At 37.3% G+C, this 25,258-nt stretch overlaps 2 protein-coding genes and 1 long non-coding RNA gene across 3 annotated transcripts; 2 read left to right on the forward strand and 1 right to left on the reverse strand.

The window, feature by feature from the left end:
* Window positions 1-888: 888 nt before the first annotated feature.
* LOC149843368 (uncharacterized) lies at window positions 889-2,205 on the forward strand. Its single transcript, XM_090001802.1, has 2 exons — window positions 889-1,119; window positions 1,942-2,205. Exons 1-2 carry the CDS (start codon window positions 898-900, stop codon window positions 2,026-2,028), a joined length of 309 nt encoding a protein of 102 aa, XP_089857928.1. The 5' UTR covers window positions 889-897; the 3' UTR covers window positions 2,029-2,205.
* Window positions 2,206-5,026: 2,821 nt separating this feature from the next.
* On the reverse strand, window positions 5,027-5,858 carry LOC149843369 (uncharacterized). The gene is made up of 3 exons (XR_016431132.1): window positions 5,515-5,858; window positions 5,220-5,331; window positions 5,027-5,125 (listed from the first exon to the last, which is right to left on the reverse strand). It is a non-coding gene; the product is annotated as an uncharacterized LOC149843369 (long non-coding RNA).
* A 7,955-nt stretch (window positions 5,859-13,813) lies between these two features.
* LOC149843370 (uncharacterized) lies at window positions 13,814-21,176 on the forward strand. Its single transcript, XM_089999748.1, has 2 exons — window positions 13,814-14,232; window positions 20,991-21,176. Exon 1 carries the CDS (start codon window positions 13,939-13,941, stop codon window positions 14,209-14,211), a length of 273 nt encoding a protein of 90 aa, XP_089855874.1. The 5' UTR covers window positions 13,814-13,938; the 3' UTR covers window positions 14,212-14,232; window positions 20,991-21,176.
* Window positions 21,177-25,258: the final 4,082 nt, after the last annotated feature.

A 25,258-nucleotide genomic window follows, 5' to 3' on the forward strand; every position in this document is an offset into this window, starting at 1 on the left:
CCAGGACCAGTTGCTCAATGGAAAGAGTACCCAAAGGAGGTATTAGACAGATTGTGGTCCTCATTCATGGTATACAGTTGTTCCTCATAGTTAATGTGTTTCATATTTAATTTATTTAAGCAATGTCTACTAACTTTCTGAAAATATTTGTAGGCTTCGAATCGCTTTGCAACTACGGTGGAAGAAAATGATGCAAGGAAGGTGTGGCAGAAGGTGGCTGCCAATCGATTTGCAGACATGCTGCACACTATGAAGACTGCAGCAAAAAAAGCATCTGGCGTAGTAGATGATCCATTACTGTGGAAGGGCCATGGTCCTATTACTATCAGGAGAGATTACTGGGATGAAATGTGCGATATGTGGGCGGGAGATGCATTTAAAAATCGCTCTGCGAAGGCTTCACAAAATCGATCGAAGATGCCCGAAGCCCATCTACACACAGGTGGATCTAAGACATTTGGGAGCCACCTAAAGAAAATGGTAACTCATCAATATATAATATTAATTTTATAAGTATAGTTGCAAATTTGTGTACTAAATCTTTTGTCATTTAACTTCGCAGGAAGCAGAAAAAGGAGGCAGTGTACCATATAAGGATGTGTTTGTAGAAACACATAAACGGAAGACCACAGGAGTCTTCGTATCAGAGAAGGCGAGAACGACAACGGTATGTATTAATTCTATTAATAATCATTGCAATATATATGCAAGTCATCATAATGTTATCATTAATTATTAATGAATACTTTAAACATTATTTTGTAGGAGGCATATGAGCAACAAATGGTAGAGCGATATGGTGAAGACGCTACTCAGCATCCATCATTTGATCCTACAGCATGGGTGACTGCAGCAGGTGAACCCAAAAAAGGTCGCGTGTTCGGGTTTGGGAGTAATATGAACACTTCACCAGTTATTGGTTCTTTCAGTTACGGCTCACCAACTTCTTGCGCCGACATAAGCTCCAAGCAGCCGACTATTCTTTCCGGTGATGATGTACGCGAGATCATTAATGAATCACTGAATAACTACTTCCAATACACCGTCGCCCCCTTTCTCCGAAATGAGATCAAGGCCGCTGTTCAGGATAGGGGATCTTCGATTCCAGGTCCCTCTCAGGTATAATCACATATATAGTTTTTTTGACTATCTTAAAGCACATCTGAGCATGGTAGAATCACATATAGAGTTTTTCTAGATGCCTTAGAACACATATGAACATGCTATAATCACATATTCAATTTTTTTACTGCCTTAGCACACATATGAGCATGATAGAATCACATATATATATATTTAACTTTTTGTCTGTCTTAGAGCACATATGAGCATGATAGAATCACATATAAAGTTTTTTTGATTGCATTAGAACACATAAGCATGCTATAATCACATATTCAGTTTTTTTACTGCCTAAGAACACATATGAGCATATTATAATCACATATTCTGTTTTTTGACTGCCTTAGCACACATATGAACATGCTATAATAACATATAGAGTTTTTTAACTGCCTTAGAACACATATGAACATGTTATATATCATTTATGATAGAATCACATATAAAATTTTTGGCTTTGCCTGCCTTAGAGCACATATGAGCATGCTATATTCACATATTCAATTTTTTTACTGCCTTAGCACACATACGAGCATGATCGAATCACATATATAGTTTTTTGCTTGCCTTAAAGCACATCTGAGCATGGTAGAATCACATATAGAGTTTTTTTATATGCCTTAGAACACATATGAACATGCTATAATCACATATTCAATTTTTTGACTGCCTTAGCACACATATGAGCATGATAGAATCACATATAGAGTTTTTTTATTGCCTTAGATCACACATGAGCACATGATAGAATCACATATAGTGTGTAATTTATTTCATTATATTTTGTTTATCAATACTGACTGTTCTTTTCTTGTGTAGGCTGCTAGCGATAATCAGGGTAGTGGAGCTGAAGGGACAGATAAAGACAATGAACAAGAAGACGCACAAAATCTTGGCGATGATTAGAGGACTGTGTTGAAGAAGTTCTATTTTTTTTATTTTTCCTAATTGTAATTGTTGAATTGTAAATAATTAAACTTCTTAGTTTTAAGGTGGAACGATTAATTATTATAGATACTTGTTATATGAATTTTTTTGTGTGGTTTGTTTTTTATTTACAGGAAATATAAATTGTACAGGAAATATAAATTGTACAGTTCTCCGTAATTAATTTTTAAATAAATTTTTTTTGATTTTTTTTCGTTTTTGCGACGGATTAGCGACGGATGATTCCGTCGCTATTCATATTAATCTAGCGACGGCTTAGCGACGGAATTAAATCCGTCGCCACGCCGTGGTCGCCGTTTAGTACCGGCGGATTGGCGACGGAATATAGCGCTCGTTATTCCGTCGCAATTAGCGACGGACTTGGCGACGGAATAATTCCGTCGCCAGTTAGCGTCGAAATATTCGCGACGTAAGCATACTGTCGCCGCGTTGTCGCTAATCCGTCGCTAACATGGTTAGCGACGGATTAGCGACGGATTAGCGACGAAAGGTGGTCGTCGCTAATCTACTGCTCTGTTGTAGTGTCAGTTAGTGGTTGTTGTGGACTATGTTGGATCCAAAGAGAACACAACTGATCCATTAACGAAAGGACTAGATAAGTTATTAGTCCTAAAATCCAGAGAGGGGATGGGACTGAAACCCATCAGTAGTTCATCTACAGTAGCAACCCAACCTATCTGAGTGGAGATCCCACAAAGTAGGTTCAATGTGGTAATAACAAGCTGTAGGGTGAACTGGATAGCACCTTATTTATATGATACTATGTATCTGTGTCTGTTCCCCTGTTTACTCTGGAAAGGTGCTGTAGCTGCAAGTTAAGGAAGAGTTAAAACTCTGATTGGGTTCAAAGTCTTCTAGGCAAGATGTTAGCAGTGCATCTTTGGAGAAGCCCACCTATGTGAGTGTGACTGTGTGGCCGCAGTTTAAGGAATTGAGTTATTCCTGAAGTCACTCATGAAACAGGATTCAGGCGCATGGCCTTTAACGTGCCGCCCCTAAAGATTACAACCAGAACCTTTATCATGTTGTTGCTGATGAACACTCCTACACCAAAGGTTCAAGTTCAAGACTTCAGTTCACTTCGTTCCTGTGGGGGTAAAATTAGTCAACTAAGGTAGTGGTTCAAACCGGAAGGTACCATTGCTGAAAGCATGATATGTCCTGTTGCATATTGTCTCATTTTGCACCTTGGTTTCCTTCTGTTTCATTCTTTGAATTTGTGGGGGAATGTTAGGTGTATGAAGGAAGGGAGAGAAAATTTAAAGAAGAAAATGGGTTGTTTAAAGAAAGTGGTCTTGATGAGGTGAAATAGTCCCATATTGCTTTTGCTTGAGTTTTCTGAGGGCTTTATAAGCAACTAGTGAACTCATACACTTGTTCCTGAGAACAAGGGATTGGGATGACCACCACACACACGCGCGTGCGCGCGCGCCCGCTTGCGCCCGCCCGCCGTGCCGTGCAGTGTCGGGCTCGGGTAATTGGCCCTTTAGGGCCATATCCAATCAAGACAATGTACCTTTTTACCCAAAGTTTCTTTGGTTATTTGGATTCGGTAACGGGCTATGGGAATGAATAACGGGTTACGACTCCTCGTATTCCGTGCCCGTTATGGCCCTTCGGATTCCGTAACGGGTCTCGATCTTTCGAAGACCGTTAACGGATCACGTCTCCTCAGATTCCGTAACGGGTCCTTCCACGTTTCATAACCGTTCGTGGGTTATAAAAGCATGGTGAGGGTTGGGGTTACGCATAGGCTGAGACAGACGAATTTTAGAGCTCTACGATTTCCCATCTCATCTGTTACTTTCTCTCTTTTTCCTGAGTTTTCCCTAAAGGGTGTTCTGCAACATTTGATTCGAAGGAGGATGTTTTCGAAGGACGACCCGTCGGAGTGCACCGTTCGGTTCGTCGTGGTTATTGTATCCTGGGGGAAGGACGCCGGACCCTAATTTGCACAGTATGTGGGGGCGAATCTTCTCTAAGGGGAGTACTTCCGTACGTCTTAGCCTTTTACACAATATTAACATGTTTCTCTTGTGTTTATTGTGTTCTGTGCATATGTTTGTTTATGTGCTGCTGCCTGGATTTTGGTTTTATGCGGAACCTGTCATGCTTGCTCCCTGTTATTGTTTCGGTCGTCTGTTGATCATGCTTTATACTTTGCTGTATTTCTTGATTTATATCATGTTTTATATCATGATGACGATTGTGAAACTGTGATATCTGAAAAATGATCCAACAAAGAGTGACCGCACACATGTTTCTTTATTCAAGTTGTATGACTCTGTTTCTACTTCAATTTATCAGAGGCCTTGCAGTAAAATTCAATTTATGAACTATTCACCTATTAACAATATATGGGATATCATCAACAGCAAATTGGCTTATTTTAACAACACTAAGACAAAAATTCAGACCTTTTATGTTAGCTAAGACACATTATGATTCAACCAGACTGTACTGCACTCCATATATGCATGAATCTTCAGTCCACATTGACCTGAGAAGCTTCAGTAGCATCCTGGCCTTAATTTTGGTCCTGTAACTGCATTGGTTTTGTAGGAGAAACAATATTTGAGTCACAGCACCAGAGCGAATTGCTGTTTCCTGAATCTGTGGTGAGTTTTGACAGATATCCAGAAGCAAACTGACTGTAATTTCTCTTCCTCCATTGTCGGAGACCCTGAACAGCATCTTCACAAGAACATGGGCTGCCTTTCATTAGCAATTAAGGCCCTTTTCTCACTTTCATGAACTGATAGAATCTCAATTGTCGACAAAGCACAAGAAGTGCTTTTATCTGCCTCTGGAATAGATAAGACTAGACCATCGATCACGCCAGCTCTAATGGTCTTCATGGTTTGAATTCAAAGAACAGAGCCCAGAAATAGCTCGAACAGCCGCATTCAAAGGGTTGATATGTTTTCTGCAATAAAGAAGCAGACCAAACCACTCACAGGTCTGTCAGTTTTGCCCAAGTCAGTCCTTGCGTCCGCAGAAATGAAGTAATTGCTTCCACAAGATGGCATATAGTTATTTTGATCCTCATTCCACCCTGCTCCAATAAATTAAGCTAAGAATTGAGACAAAAACCCTTCAGCATATTCAAAGTAACTAGATCATTGAAAAAACCCAGAGAAATAGTGCACCTGTATAAGTTGGGAGTTCTCATGTGGAAGTCATCGATCGCCGACATTGTGTACAAAGATTTTTGGCAACAGAACAATCAGAATTTAAGTTTCTTTCAACGTGGGTATGCTCCTGTATAATGTTTGAATCCAAAATTTACGATCATATGCATTTATTATCTGAACAAAATTGGAACTTAATTCAAGACCCAAGAATGCTAGCATTAGTAATATTAGCAACCAGCATATTAGTATTATTAGCAAAGAAATCAAACTAGATCTCAATTGAATCAGCTAATCATTATGCACTAACAACCTCGTTCATACCCACGCCCAGATGCACAAATCATGATCCAACATAGTGTAGTTAGAAAAAATGGATATTTAATCTGTCATCAGCATATTTTAAAAAAGTTGCTTCACTGGGTGGTGGGAGATGGAGTAGATCAGGCACACTGGGTGGAAGCAGCGAGATGGGGCCCATCGAGTGAACTACATAGAGGTAGAGGTCGGACGACTGATCACTCCGGCGAGTCCTGTTATGTGGCTCCATTGAGAGTGGCAGGGACTTGCTGATGTGTGGAGTTCAGGCGAGATGGGCTCCAGCTCGATTCAGGTGAGCAAGTGGTGGGGAAAGGAGGAGATCCTGCACTGTAGGTGGCTCCGGTGAGATTTGGGTTAGGGAGAGATGGGGGCTTTTGTGGGGGTGGGGAGGGACGAGTATGGTGTGCTCTGGTGAGGTGCAACGCCTCCGGCGAGATGGGATCCCGCAAATATGGGGAGAGCAAGAGAGGGACAGATAGGGTTCTCGGGAAGGAGAACTTTGCTCAGTCTCTGAGAGAGAGTGACCTCCGACGGTGGCGTGGTGCTCGACGAGATAGACAGCGAGGCCTCGAGGCCTTGCTGGTAAGCGGCAGCGTGTGGGACGGAGCCGTGAAAATAGGGAAGGGGAGAGGGAAAGGAAGCACGAAGACAAAGAGAGAGAACATTCACCATTCAACATTATCAAAATACATCCAACAGAATATTGGATGGGAGAGACAAAAGAGAAACTTAAGAGCAAAACAACCACAATCTAGATGATGATTGTGCATAGATTAGAGTACAAGTCGATCAGCCCCTCCCCCTATGTAACTTAAGAGCCAGATACACATCAGACATGACCCGTTGTCGAAGCCTTCCGAAATCGAATGTCGTTTCTTTCGGTCCATATGACTCACCATGCTGAAAGCAACCAAACCCGTCACAATAATCTCCATTTACCGCGATATTAAAAAGGATAGGTGCTAGAGGACAACCCTGTCGTACACCTCTAGCCAACTTGAATTCTTCCCCTCTCATTCCATTGATGCAAACTGATGATACGGATTTTGTGACCAACTCCTTAACCCATGCTATAAACCGGCTGCCAAACCCCATATTTGTTAGAGATTCAATCAGAAAATCCCATGTCAGACTGTCATAAGCCTTGTGAAAATCCAATTTTAGCATGAAGTGCGGTGATCCAGTCGACTGTAAAGAGTGAAGAAGCTCAGTTGCATAAATAAAAGATCCTTGCAAACTTCGACCTGGAATAAACGCACCCTGGTTCAGAGAAACAAGTTGATCAATGACAGCGCGCAATCGATTAGCCAACACCTTAGATATAATGCGATACAGAGCACCCATCACCGAAATCGGCCTGAAGTTGGATATGTCTGACGCCCCTTGCCTCTTAGAAATCAAAGAGATGACTGCCACATGATATGGTTTAGGCAACCTCGCATTATGATAGAATTCATCGAACAAGTGGAGCAGGTCAGTTTTAACACTTGACCAAAATGCTTTAAAGAAGTCGATGTGAAAACCATCAAGGCCTGGTGCCTTCCATCCCGATAATTCGCTAATAGCATTCGAAATCTCCACTTCAGTGAATCTAACCTGCAAAGAAACTGATTGGTTTGCCGTCAACCGCTTATAGCCCATATTGCCGATGACACCCCCGACGCCTAAGTCGGCCGAATACAACCTGGAGAAATAAGAAGTAATAGCTGGCAGGCAATTGTGCGGACCAAACTGACATCCATCGATCTCGATCGAGAGTATCTGGTTCTTACTGTATTTATTTGATGCATTCAGATGAAAAAAACGTGTATTATCATCGCCATTAAGAAAGCCTTGCGCTTGTCAATAGGATCCAACGGCCAGTGGAATTGCACGCTACTTGCTCTCCTAGCGATTGCTCTCTTAGTCCATATATATATATATATATATATATATATATATATATATATATAGAGAGAGAGAGAGAGAGAGAGAGAGAGAGAGAGAGAGAGCATTCATCATTCAACATTATCAAAATACATCCAACAATATATTGGATGAGAGAGAAACATAAGAGTAAGACAACCACCATGTAGATCCAACCCCCCGTCTCTACTATGTAATTTAAGAGCCAGATACACATCAGACATAACCCGCTGACGTAGCCTTCTAAAATTGAATTTGATGCCCCTGAAAAAAAATATTGTTTCTTTCAGTCCAGATCACCCACCATGCTGAAAACAACCATACCCACCACAGTATTCTCCATTTTTTTTTGTTTCGTAAAATCATGGGACCAAGCATGAGGTCCCGAATAACAGAACTTGAACGAGTTTGAACAGACGGTGCACCCCCAAGTTTGAAAAAATAGGTCTAGAACTACCGGGCAAAACCAAAATAGGTGAGTCGTGTCCTCTACTGCCTTCTCGCAAAGAACACACATGCGGGGAAATTGAAGCCCCCGTTTCCTGACATTAATCTGGGTTTGAACACGATCCAGAACCACTAGTCACGCCAAAGCTTTTGCCCTCAGAGCGGACCCCTTACCCCATATACAATCAGTGGAAAACCAGACCATCCCGGATGACAACAAGGAATTGTAAACTTGCTTAATAGAGAACCTATATTCGTTCGCCATGGCCCAATGAAGCCACGGGCGGCCATGGCCAGGCCTAAGATCCCTGTTACTGAATAAGGGAAGTGTCTTCCGTCACTCCAACCAGAGGGACGAATGGCACACTGAACTGGGCGTCGAAAGAAAGGAGTCAGGTAGACTACCATATTTTTGCCTAACAAATGTAGCCCAAGGAGATGGAGATGTGGAAGCGACCTAAGCCCACTTCAAAACTAAAACAATGCTCCTCTTTCTCAGAGCCAGAATCTCCAAGCCGCCTCGCTGCCTTGGGAGAACGATCTGCTGCCAAGAAACAAGCGGAAACTTTTTGTGAGACGCATTCCCAGACCAAAGAAAGTGCGAAAGCAAACGGTTAATCATTCGTTCTACTGTCGTCAGTATAATAGACATGCTCATATGGAAATCTGGTAATCTTGCCAAAACATGGCAAATTAGCGTCAATCGTCCCACAAAAGATAAATATCGGGCCTTCCAAGACTGTAATCTCCCTTGCACCCGCTTTATAATAGACATTGAAGACGAAGTTCTCGACGGCTGCAGTGAGTGCAACGATAGACCCAAGAAATTAACAGAAAGGTCAGATATCGGGCAGTTGAAGATCCTTGTAGCAGCCGATTGGAGGAGAGGGTCAGCATTGAGTAAGACCAGAGCGCACTTACTCTCGTTCAGGCGAAGGCTTGAAATTGTAGCGAATACTTTAATAATGAAGCACAACATAAACATTTGATTAACATTCGCATGACCAAATATTATAGTATCATCTGCATATTGAATTGTTTGCCCAACGAATTCAGAAATGCCCAACGAATTCAAGAGAGAGAGAGTAATGGGTCCTAGCTCAACCAATTTGGTGTTAAATTGCGTGTTAAATGGGCTTTTGAGGCTTTTTTCATTTTATTTTTAAATTCTAACCGCACAGATGTGATCTATGTATTTTGTGAAACACCTTAGTAGGCCTCAACCCTTTTCACAACATTGCTGACGGTCAAACTGTCTAGGGCCCATCCCCGCCAAAGTGTTTAAATTCTTTTTTTCATGTTATGTTTTCTCTTCCTCCTCTAAGTTCTCGCTCATCACTCTTTTTCTTTTTCTTCTTCTTTTTTCTTTCTTTTTTCTATTTTTAGTTATGTTGCCAATCATGTTATGTTGTGTAGTTTTTTTCAATCATGTTAATCTTGTTATGATGTGTAGTTATGTTTTTTCTATTATGTTGTATACTTTTTTGTCAATTCTGTTATGTTGTTGATGATACATGAAATATACATCATTTCTATATAAAATTTATGCATTTTATGTGTTTTTAAGGTTTAGAATTCATGTATTGATGTAATTAGGTATCACGGTTCAAATTTCACTCGAATCAGAGTTAAAACAAGAAAAATAATATATTTTTAGGGTTTTGGATTGAATTTTGAGGTAGAACGGATCCAGATCCGACCCAAGCGCTCAAATTTGGATCTTGGACTGAACTCAAACCTTAAATATCTCAAACCCATGTGATCTAAAGTATTTTCAATAAATATTTTTTGAAAACCACCTTTTTCTAAGGCATTTTGATACCTAATTGTAAATAGCATATAATTTAGCATTAAATTAGAATTAACTTTAATCTTTAGGTAGTTTCTAGAATTAGGTGATAATTTAGAATATAAATAGTGTAATTTTTTTAGGGTTGGCATCTTTTGAGCTTTGGAAAATATGCCCAACTCTTTTCTCTCTCGCATGCCCCTCCCTTCATGCGTGTGTCTTCTCTTCTTCTTTTTAATTTCAAGCTTTATTTTTGTATTCTTTGAGGTGTTGTGTTTTCTCTTTTACAGATGCCGCAGACTACAAGGAGCTTGCCTCAGTGGTATGTCGTCTATGCCAATGTGGGTTGGTCGTGCCTCTCTCCATACAACCTTCTTCTTTTTTTCTTCGAACCCCTTCTTAATTCGGCTTCCAAGTAGGTGCAACAATGCAAAGAGGGACTGCAGCACATTGAAGGATGTGATGGGTGTGCAAACCATCTCCATCAACCGCTCTTCCTCTCCCCTCAATCGTCGGATCGCCCTAGAGGTTAGTCTTCTTCTTCTCATTTTTTCTAGTTAGATAGAGTCCACCATTTGTGAGTCATTTTTTCCCAATTTTTACTTTTTATTTCTCTATTTTTTCAGTCATTGTCACACCTATTGACCACATTTTTACAAAATTATAAGCCTAAAATTTAGTCTAGATCACAGTGTTTTTATCTTGTTTTTGTGTGTTTTAGTAAATTGGCCAAATCGGCTAGATATAGTCTAGCCGATTTTGCCGATTTTGCTGATTTTTATTTTTGAATTTTGATTTTTTTTAGTTGGTGACAGTAGGATAAAAGTATGTTTTAAACCCCCTAATATTGAGTCTAGTAAGTAGATTAGGTAATTAACATCTAGTTTAATCACTATAATTTTGTTTAATTAAGTCGTTTTTGTTATGTTATTGTAAAATCGTGATTTGTGTTTTAGGGGCTGTCGTCTTCCCCAAGAGGACGACAACCATTGTCAGCCCAGCAAAATCCTTGTATTCTTAGGAAGTCCATTTGGTTTAGGAATGTATTGTTTTTAGTCTAGATTCAATGTATGTCAATTTTGGTAGGTTATAAAATTTAGTTAGCTAATTTAACTTTGTGATTTTAGCAATAATAGCGTTTCATGATTTTTTTATTGCATTCCCAATTAGTCCATGCATTTAGTTAGTCATTAACTAGGTTAGTATAGGGGTAATTAGTTTAGATTAGTTTAAGTTTAATAATTCGAATTTCAAATGAATGATAGTTTTGGAAATTCATAGTGTTGGCGATTTTAGCAATTTCGTGGGTTTTCTAAAAAAACGCGAAATCAAATTGAGGCAAGTCTTTGGTCTCATCCCTAAGTCCAGCCAAGAGGATCTTCTCCTCTTTTTAATTTAGGCAATAGACTTGAATTTCAAATTTATTCCTAAAGCCTTCTTAAATTTATTTAGAAAGAATATCAATTTTTTTTATAAAGTCAAAAATGTGTGGGCCCACTTGGGGCTGACATTTTTTACTTTGAAAAGTCAAGGACCTTGGTTAAGGTAAGAGATATGGGGCTCACTTGATTCCAAAATTCGCCATTTAGCTTTAATACCTTCTTTCAATCAATTATTTAGATTAATATAGTTAATGGCATATCTTCTAAGTTAGGAAATATTGAATTAGGTATTTAGCTTAGTGCATGTCTTTTAATAGTAGCATTGCATCTTAGTTAAGTATATTTCGTTGCATTTTGTGTTTTAGTTAGCCTTTAAGTAGGTCCCACCTAGGGGACGTGAGCCTCTAATTTCAAGTCAAGTCAAACCCGCCCCCTTGTGCCCTAATTGGCTAGATTAACCTTAGTTAGTTTTACATCAATTTTTAATTTTAAGTTCAATTAGTTTTATAATTTCAGTTAAGTTAGCATTGTAATTTAAGTTAGGTACCTTAGGATTAGCTTGCAATAATAGCTTAATTAGAATTTACCTACTTGATTATTTTAGAATTAACTCATGTTTCTTTAAGTTAAATTAGGTTCTAATTATAGATTTAATTTCTTCAGCATAATTAGATGTTGTTTGCTGTTATTTAGTTTAGAAGTAGGTCTATTTTGCATAAGTCCACATTTGACATTGCATTGTTTGAATGCTTGCAAGTGAATAGTGAATTGAATTTTAAAATCGGAAATTACAACAAATTGCAGTTATTATTTTATATGCATTTTTTCTAAGTTTTTCTGAAAAATCAATTCTATTTTATTCATCTGTGTGTTGACTGCTAGCAGACCAAAAATCAGATCAATTGGAGTTGATTTGGTCAGGTTTTAAAACATTTTTCAAAAACAGGTTTTTCGAGATTTCTAATTTCAGGATAGGCAATTTCCAGATTTTTTTCGGTTTTGAAACACTTATATCCGAAGCTTTTGGATGAATTTTTTAGTTCTATAAAATCTGACAGATTCCTGCATGTGTCAGGAATAGAACAAAATAAATTTCATCAATTTTGGATTTCGTTTACCCCTCCAAACTGTCTATTTTCGAAAGCCTGTCAAAATTCAACTTTGCACTAAAACGATGGCAAAACAAGCATTTCCCTAATTTAGTTAGTTTCTGTTATTTTTTCATATTTTTTTGCATAGTAGTTAGTGTAATTTCAGTAATTAGCTTAGTTAGATTTAATGTAAATTAGTTAGCTTAATTAGCATTGATAATTTTGTTTATTTTTATTTTAATTGCAATTTAGTTTTAGTAGTAATTTTAGAATCAGTTTTAGTATAATTTTTGAATTAATTATCATAGTTTTTTTTACTGACTTGTTATTTTATTTGTTTTAGGTTGACAAACAGCTATAGGTTAAAGGGTAATTTTGTCAAGCACGAGAAAGCTTGAATTGGTGAAATAACAAAAATACCCCTGTGATCTGAAGAAGACTTGAGCATCTTAGTTATGATTTGTTTTGATTAGTTTTTATTTTATACCTTAATTGTAGTTGTTTAATTTAGTGTAGACATTTGTGATATTAATAAATTGAATTTTTTAGATTTAATTAGAATATTATCATGTTCCCTGAGGATTCGACCCATACTCGCCATGAAAGTGAAAAGTCAGTTTTATATTTTTGCCTGACGATTTTCTAAAGCTTTTATTGAAAATTGTGTTTTAAAAATACCATTGCAAAAAGATCAACCAGTTGTGTAGTTCTTTTCATAGCTATATAATCTGTTTCTAAGTTATATAATTAGTTTCTCAATTATATATGTTATATATTTAATTAATTATATAAATATATGTATATTTGTGTGAAAAACATATATACATGCATATTAGGATATTATATTTTAATGTTAATCATGTTATGTTGTGTAGTTTTTGTGAGAGCTATATAATTTGTTCCTAAGTTATATAATTAGTTTCTCAATTATATAATCAGTTTCTCGACTACTTTTACATGTTAGTTTCATATTTTTTAGTATTTATTTGAGATTTTTTTATTTTTTATTGCTTGTTGCTTCATCAGTGAAGTATTTTTTTATTTATTTGTATTTTTAAATATTTTTTAATATTTTTTTAAGTTAAAAAAATTAAAACTTACTCTTCACGCCTAGTGTGAGTTTTTGGTGAACCGCCTTAGTAAGCCTCAACCCTTTTTACAGCATTGCTGACTGTCAAACTGTCTAAGGCCCATCCCAGCCAAAGTGTTTAAGAGGTGTTCTTTCTTTTCATAATAGAAGGAAGGTCAACCCATTTTTATCATCCATCCCAGGGTAAGATTGGTTGTGGTTTTGAAAAGCAGAAATACTGTTCTTGTTCTTTTAATATTATTGTTATATATGATAATATTAAAAATATATTTTTATTAATTAAATATTTAGAAAAGCGTATGTTCTCGTGTCTTATTTTCCACAAAGTTTAGGAAATAGAATGTTGGACACAAAAGAGAAGATGAGGGAAATAGAATCACCATCCTCATCCATTTTCCTTCTTTTCTTTCCTTCATTTTTTTAACATTTTCTCTTTTATTTTTCTCATGCTATACAAACAAGTAAAAATATTTCATTTAGAAAATTATCATATCAAAACTTCTCGTACCCAAATTTTTTTCCTTGGAGTTTTTGCCCTATATAAATGCCCCTGGAATTCCCTTTCCACTCCCTTCTCGTACCATTCCGAGCCCTAATTCTTAGAGCGAGAGCGAGAAAGCGAGGAAGAAGAAGAGGGGAAAGAAAGAGGAAGAGCGCAGAGGGTGAGAGGTGGGAAGGCCTAGATTGTTCTGCGGGGAAAGGGAAGGGAGCGATGGCGATGAGGGGATTGTTCAACGAGATGAAGGGGATGAAGGTGAAGGACGTGCCGGCCCACCTGAAGCCGAAGCTTTCGGTAGGCTTCCTCAAGGGCTCCTTCCAGAACTGGCTCGATAGCTACCACCAGAAGTACATCGTGACCAGCTCCATCGACCCGCTCTACCACGTCTGCTTCGGCGGCCTGGCCTTTTCCTACCTCGTCGCCCTCCCGGAGGAGCGCCGCCACCTCGAGCACCAGCAGCACGCCAAGGAGCACGGAGGCCATTGATCTTCCCGCGCTTGAATGCCGGTGCGTAGATTCGGATAGATCCGAGTCGATTTCGCGGTTTCTTTCTTCCTGTCCATCTTCCTGCCGGTCTGCTTTTGTTTCCCCCTTCTCATTCGTGTTTCTTGTTGAAGTTTTGTTGAATGTGCTGCTGCCATTGATGAATTAAGGTTCGGAATGGATTTTTTGGTGATTTGGACTCTTTTTGGGAATCGGGTGCTTTTGGGAGAAAGGGTGTTATTATTCTAGTTTTGATCAATTATATACTTTTTTATTTTTAATAGAAAATTTATCTAACATGGTTTGTTGGACGGCAATAACTGTTTCCCGCAGCTGCTTGGAATTCATTTGATTCGAGTGGAATCTCCGTGGTAGGATCTTGGAGAATTTGTAGGAAAATTTGCTCTAGGTCGTTAGTTGCTGAATGCTAGAGAACCGATTCTAATTCAATGTGATGGACTTGTGTCATTGGAATGATTAATTTAATTAGCAATTTGTTACTTTCCCTTCTACAATTTGTTTTAGATGGGAGCTATTATTGAGTCGAAGTCTTGTATGGTGATTGGAAGTGTTATCTGTTGACATCATATGGGTTCTCTTAACCATGACTTGTTACAAAAGACAACCAGTTGGCAAGCCCTTTATCAAGTTCTACACTTTCAAGATCTGCCCTTTAGACACTACTAAGGAGAGAACATGTTCACATAAGCAATAACAAATAGAGATGACTAATTGCTACTTCTCCATGATTCTTTTAAACTCAACTTTGTCATGCCAAAGACAAGTAGCAGTATCAAAAGTTAACCACAAGAATAACAACGAAATAAAAAAGTACTTTCTAACTGCACAACAATCACCAAGTACAATCCAACTCAGGCCCTGTAATGATTAGCCAAACAACTAAAACATGTTCCTAACTCCGAAATCAACCAGGCAATTTGGCAATGGGTGAAGGGGACAACTTTAATTGGATCTGGGCCCCAAAGTGCAGTACCATATCTTTGTTAAGTTTTGAACATAGCTCCATTTAGTTTCTTAATGGCCTATTCTCAGAGATCCAACCAACTCATAGGCCAGCTTCTTGATGCCATGTCAAGAAGCAATATGCTTTCTCACCCTTCTCAAGTTAGATAAAAAATTTGCTGACCATATTCAAAATCTTAAATGTGGACACAGATATGATATTGCTAAAGATTCCACAAATAGATTTTCCCATCTATAAGAAACCTTTACCATTTTTATTCTTCTTATATGGTAACACTCCATATTTCATGTTAAATGTGCAGAGAATAGAAAAAGTATAAGTCGTGTCTTGCCAACTGCTAATTATTAACTAAAATATATCAGTTGAATTTAATGTTGGAAGAAATGCCTGGCCAGCCGGTTCAGGCGAAAAACAAGCAACCGGAACAAACAAGACTAGTAGCTCAACAGGCATTTGAATGGATGAATAAACTTTGAGAGGAAAGTCAAAAGTAACTGTCTAACCTGCTTCCTTTATGCACGTACAGATATACATGATCTAATTATAGCTGTGAGTAAGACCAAAGTTCAAATTAAGAATTTCACTTCAGCTTGCTTCATCCCTCCATCAGACGTGAAGAAATTAATGATCCCTCTATCACCATCTAGGATTCAATATCACCCGTCCATACCCTAGAATTTCAATTGACCTAGTTGCTCAGACCCAACCCATTAGAAAACACCTCAAAGATAAGAACTCCAGATTTTATACCTGTCATTCACACCACTCTCTCCTAAGTGCTCTCTTATCTCAAGAAGACTATAAGCTACTCTTGACTATTAGGATAATGGTTGATAACTTGATATTCAAGGGTAAGATGCACAATCCCCAAAACAGATTGAAATTTAGAGTTCAACTAACTCATCGCTTAATAAAGCTCTAAATATGCAGAAGATGGCTTCTACTAATTTAGGGCACCTCTTGCTCAGGATATTTATTCATAAATATTACATTAAGAACCAATATAGCCAGCGATCTGCTCCGTAGACAAGATCAGTCCTCTATAGTCTTTATAAAGTTTGGGTAAAGCTTAATCTCTCCTTAAGGCATGAGATCCAAGTAGGCAATCACATCATGAATCTATGGATGAAGCAAGGTTGTATGTATTGTATCGTAACCCGTATCAGTCGGGCCCATAGTTACACCGTATCATATCGTATCATGTCATATCATAAACATATTGTAAATTTCTAATTAAAAAATTTCCAAAAAATCTAGAAAAAATAGCAAAAATTCTAAAAAAATCATAACACATGAAGCCAAGGTTGTATGTATCATTTCGTAACCCACATCGGTTGAGCCCATAGTTACACCGTATCGTATAGTAAACATATCATAAATTTTTAATAAAAAAAATTCAAAAAATCCAAAAAAATCAAGAAAAATCAGAAAAAAATAGATAATTTCTAAAAAATCATAACACATTAAACAATGATGAATCTCACAAAATACAACCATAAAATCACATATGAAGCATTTATGTCTTGGTATGAATGGCATGCATAAGACATTGAACCTTAAATAATCAAGATAATATGGTATAAATGGTAATCTCACATGAAAAATGCAAACTATGAAATAATATGCATATTAAATAATGAATCTAAGCTAATAAGTTACAAGATTCATAATAATGTGTGTTTACATAAACAAAAAAAGCACATTGTTTTTTTAATGCTTTACATAAATTTTTTTTAAATTTCAAACAAAAATGAATTGGATAACATCAATCATTAAATATCATCAACATCATCTTTTTTTTTTGGAAAAAATCTTTGTAAATCACTCTTAAGTTCTTTAGGGATGAATATGAACTAGCCACAAGGGACCTTATATGTTTTCGATTATTTTTTTTGAAATAAGTGCATTTAAACTATATTTATAGCGTATCTTAAGATACGCCCCGTATCATAGTGTATCGAGATACGGTTTGTATCATACAATACACACCCATATAGAGATACGGGTTCGTATCGTATTGTAACACCCCATAGTAATGATACGTATCATATTGTATCGTATCGTACGATACGGAAAACCTTGGGATGAAGTGTTGGATTGCACCCTTTATTCTAGCACCTTTATCTGTTCATGGTCTCACAATGACAAGCTAATTCCTTTGCCTCTCCAATTCATCAGCAGAATTCATGACTATACTAAAGTCTTTATTCATGGTCTTACAGATGTGAAGAACCTCCAAGGCATTTACCTGCATTATAAATTCCTTCCATTGTTATCTTGCAACTTTTTTTATTGGTTCTCTTAATCATCTTTCCACTTTAAGTGTTACTAGATTCAAGCATGAACTTCTCTTACCACTTTTTGTTCGAGAGTGCCATGCCCCCACTCCAAAGGCCAGCCTTTCTGAGCTAAATCAGCAAAATAAAATTCTGGGCGTGATGAGTTCAAGGCCCCCTCCAATGTGTTTCTCCAATGGGGTGCAAGATCAGATCTTCAAAGTTCAAACCTTCTTTCATCATGTCATTCTAGATAATGTGGCATGATGGATTACTTAGACTACACTTAGAAGACATACATATTCTTATTGGATCATGAACTACATCATCTAGAATACTAGTGGTTCAGACTCCCCAAGAGGATGCAGTCTAGAAAACATACATCCACACATTCGTGCATTTTTGTCTGTAGCCACGTCCATATGAGTCAATCTTCATTTTAATCTAGGATGTGCCTACCCAAGGGTGGATCTTAGATAACACTTGTCAGTTAAGAATATAAAAAATAAAAAATAAGTTATGTACACATATTTTTATATATTGGGCTTCAGTATGAGAAAAATGCTAACTTCTACTCATGAATTAGCTTATGCTTGGCTGGTGGTGAATACAAGCTTATAAGAAGTCAGAATGGCCAGCTTAAAAGCTGACTAAATGGTGTGGCTTCAACTGTAAGATTTGATGGTTGATGTAGAAAACATAGTTTGACAAATGATCTGGTGCAGCTACGAGGAAAACATATGGAATTCTCTAACAAAAAAACATTATGGATAAAGAAATAATCAATCAGTATGCATAACTGAAGGGGTAAAGTTTTTTGTGGCAAGGTATGCAATGGATAAGAATTTTGGTTGTAAATTTTGCCTAAATGTTATATTCTTTGCACCCCTTTTTCCATTTTGTATCTATAACAAACCCCCTACTTTTATTTCTTCCAAAAAGACACCCAAAAAAAATAAGTGGTGTAATTTTTATAAAATAGATTTTAAATATGTATTTTTGATAAAACGTTTTGTGAAAGCCGGATACCAAATAATAAAAATTGGCTCACACTAGGGTGAGATCCGGGTCAAACTCAGGGAACGGGATGAACAACTTTGTATTCCACAGAAATGCAGTCTTTATTGCCTTAAAATAAAAATAACTAACTAATTAAAATGAGTTACCCCTTTGCAGAGGGTTCAAAAATAATAAACAGGCCTTATTACAAACCAACTTAAATTAAATAACCCTAAAACTAAAAGAAAAGAAAAATAGAGGGTCTTCTTGTTGCTTGTGGTCTAGTCCCTTGCAATGCAATTCTTCAGATGAATCCAAGAGCTACTGGTATTTTACTCCTATTTACATGTCTTGCATTCATTGAGGACTCTTTTGAGGGGCCGCCTGGGAACTTTTTAGGGACAGGGCTCTTTTAAAGGCTCGAGGGTCCATTTGAAGGGCTTTTTCACCTGTAAACGCTTTCCTGCAAAACACAAAAGGACAAAAACGAAACAAAAGAAAAGAAAACGCAAAACACGATTTTCTAAACACGAAAGTTAGTCCCGAAAAAAAACAAAAATCAACTAAATCTAAAGTAACTACTCAACATGGTCTAACTAACTACAATGTAACAAATAAAGATCCTAACTAATTAGCTACAAGGCAAATCAAAACAAACCTAACTATCTGAATTCAAGAAAATGTTAAATCAAACTAATTTCTAACTTAAAACAATAAAGATCTGATCTAAACCAATTGACTGAAAAAATTAAAACAACTCTAATTAACGATTGCTGAAATATCGACTTAATTATGTAATTACGAAAAACGTGAAATTAAACTAACTAATTCTGAAACTAAAAACAATCTAACTATGAAAGATGTTGAATCAAAGCAACCTAACTGATTAACACTAAAAAAAATTAAGTATGCTGACTAAATAACGTAGAAAACTTTTACACTATGCAGGCCTGAGAGTCGACCAGCGTCAATCACGCTGAAGGCTGGAAGCGCACAACCGACTATTGTATGATCTAGTTCATGCTACAATTGGATCTAAAAAAAAAAATTGTACGCTGAACAGATTTAAAAAAAATCGTGATTAACAAGTCACGTTGATCAGATCGAAGCTTGTTCAACAATCATGAGATCTAGACACACACAACTGCTGCGTGATCTAGAAACATTGATTTGCGTACGTGAGGCACAAGATCTGCTGGTGACGTTCCAGGGACAAGAGAAATATTTTTAAAAACATATGGCTGATCAATAACCGGCCTGCGTAAATGTGTAATTCACGCAGGTTTGTTTGCAAGCCCAAAGGAATAAACGATGCTGCATTTAAAAAAAAAACAAAATAAAAATTAAATAAACTACTTTACGACACAACGTATTCTAATCTACTGTGCAGAAAACGCAAATCAAAACTCACTAATCTAGATGATATGCAATGCTAAAATATATTCTTACGTATGCAATGAACTAAAAATAAATCTAAACTACCTACGGATCAAATAAAGATGTGGGGGAGAAGAAGCAAACCTTACGGTCACTTTCGATGGAGGGGTTGAGAAGAAGAAGCGGTCGCTCTCGTGGTTGGACGCGCACTCCGACAACAGGGTAAGAGGCACCGGCGATAGCATAGATCAGAAGAACGACGAAATAAAGATTGAAGAAGGGAAGAAGTAAGGGAGAACCGGTGATTGAACGAAATTCAAGAGGGAAGAACAAAGAGGAGAGGGAGAGGAAAGAGCCTGCATTTTTTCAAGGGAGGATGCCCTCTCTGTCTTGAAAAAATACTATTTATACTAAAAAAATCTAGGTTAAAACAAAAATTTCTAAAAACTCCTATTTAATTTCCAAAAATTCTAAAAACTACCTTGCTAAAAACTGATTTTTAGAAATACTCAATCCTAAACTAATTAAAATATGAATCAAAAGCTCGTAAACTAATTAAAATACTATAAAACACACTGGGAAGGTTGAAATTGGCATTTTTTTCTCATTTTCGATTTTAAAGCAGTTTCTCGAAAAACGTTTACAAGAATGGGTTCTTAATTCATTTTTTCGATAAATCATGTATAAAAGTATGTATCTAAAACACAGAATTTATGCATGATCAATAAGCACCCTAACTAGGCTCTTCTCAAAATAAGAATTTCCTAATTGCATCAAATCACCCTGAAAATGGCATGCACGACATAATTCACTACTAGTGATAACCAGGCATAAATACCTAAAAGCTTTTCAATCTCAATGTTGCCCTGGTAGAAAGCCCAATTACATCAAATTAGCCCAAAACAAGCTAGGCTTGATCAACAGCCCATTGCCAGTGAATGGATTAATTGGAGAAATTTGCACTGGATCATGTTTAAAACAAGCTTGTTGATGTGCACAATGCTAGAGTTTGACTTGGAGTTCTCAAAAGAAACCTTAGGAAAATTCATTAGCAACTAAAACCAGTCAGGGATTTTCAGTTGACTTTAAGAAAGTCTCTCGTACTTGCATATTAAGTGTTTAACATGTTCCTTTATTGTTTGCAGGGCCATCAACTTTGTCTATTTTCCAGTTCATTCATGAATGGCAGACTCTGTTTTGCCGTATTTGTTTGATATAATGATGAATCTGCAAACTAGTTATCTCTGTGCCTTTGATGGTAACTGAAATAAAGCTCTCTTGGACTATTTTGCTTTCTATGAAATGAAGAATGTGATCAGGGTGTTGCTTTGTTAGTAGGTTTCCCCATCTCACTGCACATCGATGGAAATCCTGTGAAAAGCATTACAGTATGTTCCAACGAAGAGCAAAAGTCTTAACATCTGAAGATTTAATTCTGGATATCTGTTAAGTTTCTCTCTCGATCAGCATGATTAGCTAAGCATCTGTATATCTCACGCATGGTAAACCTGAATTAAAATTGATTCAGGTCAGATGGATATCCAATTTAAACCTGAATAATTTTCATTGGATCTGTTCTGTTGTGTTGGCAGATCTAAACCAATAGCTAATGCCCATCTGATAAGAGCTGCCAATGTTGAGGCTGGTTGAATATGGGTTCAGATCGGATGGGTGTTCCTTATAGGGCTGAGTTATCATTCCAACATATGGTATCTTCCGATAAGCTATCTAGTGTCAAGCCTGACCAAGTTGGTGCCAGTCTGTCCTGTTATCATATTCTATTCTCGTCATAGACCCATGGGTTAGAGTGCACAGGTCCATGCTTGAGCCAAGCTATACCTGGGATCATCAATGGTTCCACTAGAATTTCCCTACTTTTGTTTCATCTGGATATTGGGCTCCTGGGAAAGCAAAAGCAAAAGCAAAAGTCTAGGTGGACCAGCCCCACGAATTGCGTCTGCTATCTCATCTACCTTCTCAATAAGATTCTGGGACAATGTTAGATTTGCTGTCCAAGTCATAACTCCAAGAACGGTGGTGCCCCATATCCTAGTTGTCATTCATCATCATTCAATCTGCTTTAAGCAACACAAGCTTCACTGGCGACACCATGCCAGACACTTGGAAAAAGAAGAAATTTCTCGGTCTTAAAGCGACGGAAGCAATTGTAATATGAGGCAACCTATATCCAAAATTGGCATCTTGTAAAAAGATCATGCAGCTGAATTGAATCTGTAAATCAAACTAATGTCTTGTCTTTTTTTTTTTCTCTCATTCCAACTTGTGGTTGTCTTTGATATCCAATTTCGTTGCATGTTGGATTACCCCCGAGATGACAAATCTAAGTGGGATATATTATGGCCAATATCCAAGTTTATAATGTTTGACATGGTTGCTTTGTTCAGTCAGTTCATTTGGGTCATATTTTCATTGCTCCATTCTACTCGGACCTTGTATTTGTAACGTAATTACATGAAAAATATTATACGATCATAGATCTTTGTATTTTATATTTTAAGAAGAAATGACGTGTTAGCCTTAAAAACTTTTTGAAACTTTAAACGTTTTGCAAGTGCTTTAGAAGATTAAAAATGTTCTTTTGTTTAGTCATTTGTGGGAGACAGTCTTGTAATGGTTTATGAAGAGAAAAAGAAAAGAAAGAAAGAAAGATATCGTTAGGTTGTCTGAAGGCTTCTGTTATCAGTATCAGGTATTGGATGACCAATTGCAACTTGTCCTAGGGAGATGTGAGGGCTCTGAGAAACAGTAGTCAATTCCTCACCATGTGTGCTCATTGAAGGAACGTCCGTTTCTCATTTACCAAAAAGTCATGGGAATCTTGTGCATATCTAAATAAGTTTCTATCCTTTTAACAATACAACATTTTTTTTTATTATTGGCTCTTGCTGGAATTAAAATCTTTAACTGAATGCTTCCACAAAACCAAAGCAAGTCGAAAAGAATTTAGTGATTGAATGGCCACAGTCATGGATGCATAAAATTGAATACCTTTCTATTAAATGGTCATTCAAATTGCAAATCATTTTGTTGATGGTATGTCTTATATAAGAAAAAAATAAGTACAAAGCTTGTTTAGCCTAAAGGGGTTTGACCTAGTTGGAGGGGGGCTTGGCTACTGGGCAGGTGGGCAGGGTTCCATTTTCATCGACTTCAGCCCCTTACATATAAGAATGGGCAAGGGCATTATGCTTTTTGCTCGTGCTGAAGCAAGGCTTGGGTTTACACCATCGGGAAAATGACTGTAAGTATGGCAAGCTTAGCTAGTAATCCCGGGGGTGGTTTCCCCGTTCCTCATGGAGAAAAAAAAAATACAAAGATCGTTTGTTCCAATCTTTACTAACAGTACCATCTACTGTATTGGCAAAATCGCCTGACCAAGAAATTGGCAATAATGCCTAGAAGAATATTGGAAGGAACGTGCCACTAAAGTATGCAGAGGGAGACTGAATCTGCGTCATAGAACTTTTTGAGCGAAATGTTTAGAACATGAAATTTTATAATTAAGAAAGAAAAAAAAATTGCAATACACTTGAATCCAATTGCATTGAATCTCAAGTTCAGATTACATTTAGTCTTGGATTTGAATCCCATAATTCTTACACCCTAACTTGTTTTTCAAGCAAAAATCTCATGAATATCTCCTACTTTTACCTCAATTTTATAGACGTAAAATCAAATTAAACTTGTACATGTTATTTACAGATTTTTAAACATATTTATTGTTGATTTTTCATCCGTCTTTTTTAATGCAATACATCTTTAATAGATCCAGGTTGGATCAAATATCCGAATCTAATTATTCCATTTCAGTAATCAAGGTCGCACCCAATTAATAAACAGATTCAAATTTAGTATGAAGCATTGTATCCAAATCCAATTCGATTGATAACCCGAGCTGTTTACATATGAAATATATCATATGAGCTATTCAGATCCGGATTCAGTTCGACTACGCAATACCCTATAATTCAAGCCTTTTCCATGTACATTTTTAAGTAAACTTTCATAGGCATTTTAGACATGTAAGACATTCAAGGGAACCTTGTGTAGGGATGTAAATGGTTCAAACCCAGACTAATGGTTGCGAGACCCTATCAGATGTGGATCTCATTAACTCCCTACAATTCATGTGAGATCCAGATCTTTATCATATTTGGTTATTTTATGGTGACAACCTCGTAGCAGACTGACCATTATTCCTAATTGTAGGGGGAATGTGTTCATCAAATCCTGAATCCGACTTAATTCAACCTTTTTGTTTGTTTTTGGAATGGATACTTAAATGAACTTGGTTTGGGTCTAGTATTCGACCCAACCCGCTGGCTGATGCCATGTCCATTTTCTAGAGGAGAAGGGAAAACAGAAAACAAAAAAACAGTCCAATTTATGTCATTCACAGTGACACGGCAATTTGCCTTGTATCTAGTGACACAACCTGACATCAGGACACAACACGTTTCACATGATTGACACGTATAGATAATAATTTATTTTTTAATGATTTAAATTATTCTTTTAATAATAAAGTACATTTTTCATATATTAAAATACCAAAAAATATTTGTTTTAGTCCAATCACATAATAAAAAACTGCTCTAGTGTCCTGCTTTCACTAAATATGCAAACTTTGCATCACCAACTTGAGTCGAGTCACGGTTCAAGTGTCGGAGTCCTTATGAGTTATGACATAGGAATATGGTAATTACTCATGAATTAAGCCTAATAAAACTGGCTGCCACCTGTAAATTAGAAAGTTCTGTCCCCACGGCACGCTCCATTGAAAAACAACTCTTTTGTACAACTGGCAACATTAAGCTGCGGAACTTGATCTTTGAGTTTCCAGGGATGTCACAGGGCCACTACTTACAAGAAGGTAATAGAGGTGCAGATAGGAATGGTAGTGTACCAGGGGAAAACGGGCCGCGCTCCGCCTCGCCCCGTGGAGGTTAAAATCAAAACCCGTGCGGGGATGGAAGCGAGGATGAACTTACGCTTTCTTCCACCCCACCCCGTTCCCATCCTCGATTCCTGCTTTGCCCCGCCCCATCTCCAATCCTTCTTTAGAAATGACAGTGGATCGATGGAAAACGGGGCCCTGATCCACCTCTCGTTCCGTTTGAACCGGGGATGAAGGAGATGAAACGTGAATTGAGTTAGGGATAGAGGTTAAAATCAAAACTCGTGCGAAGATGGAGGGTAGGATTTTGAGAGAGGGTCAGGGTGGAGACCTTGTCCCCGTCCACTGCCATCCCTATGTGTGGAGAGAGAATGAGCCGAAACTGGAGAGAATTTAACAAAAGAAAGAAACGTTGTTATGCCTTTGACCATAAATTCAAAAAAAAAAAGAAAAAAAAAAGAAAAAGAAAAAGAAAGCCCAGGGAGAGAAAATAGA

Source organism: Nuphar pumila, chromosome 3 (assembly GCF_984573655.1).
Source record: "Nuphar pumila chromosome 3, dmNupPumi1.hap1.1, whole genome shotgun sequence".
Lineage (NCBI taxonomy): Eukaryota > Viridiplantae > Streptophyta > Magnoliopsida > Nymphaeales > Nymphaeaceae > Nuphar > Nuphar pumila.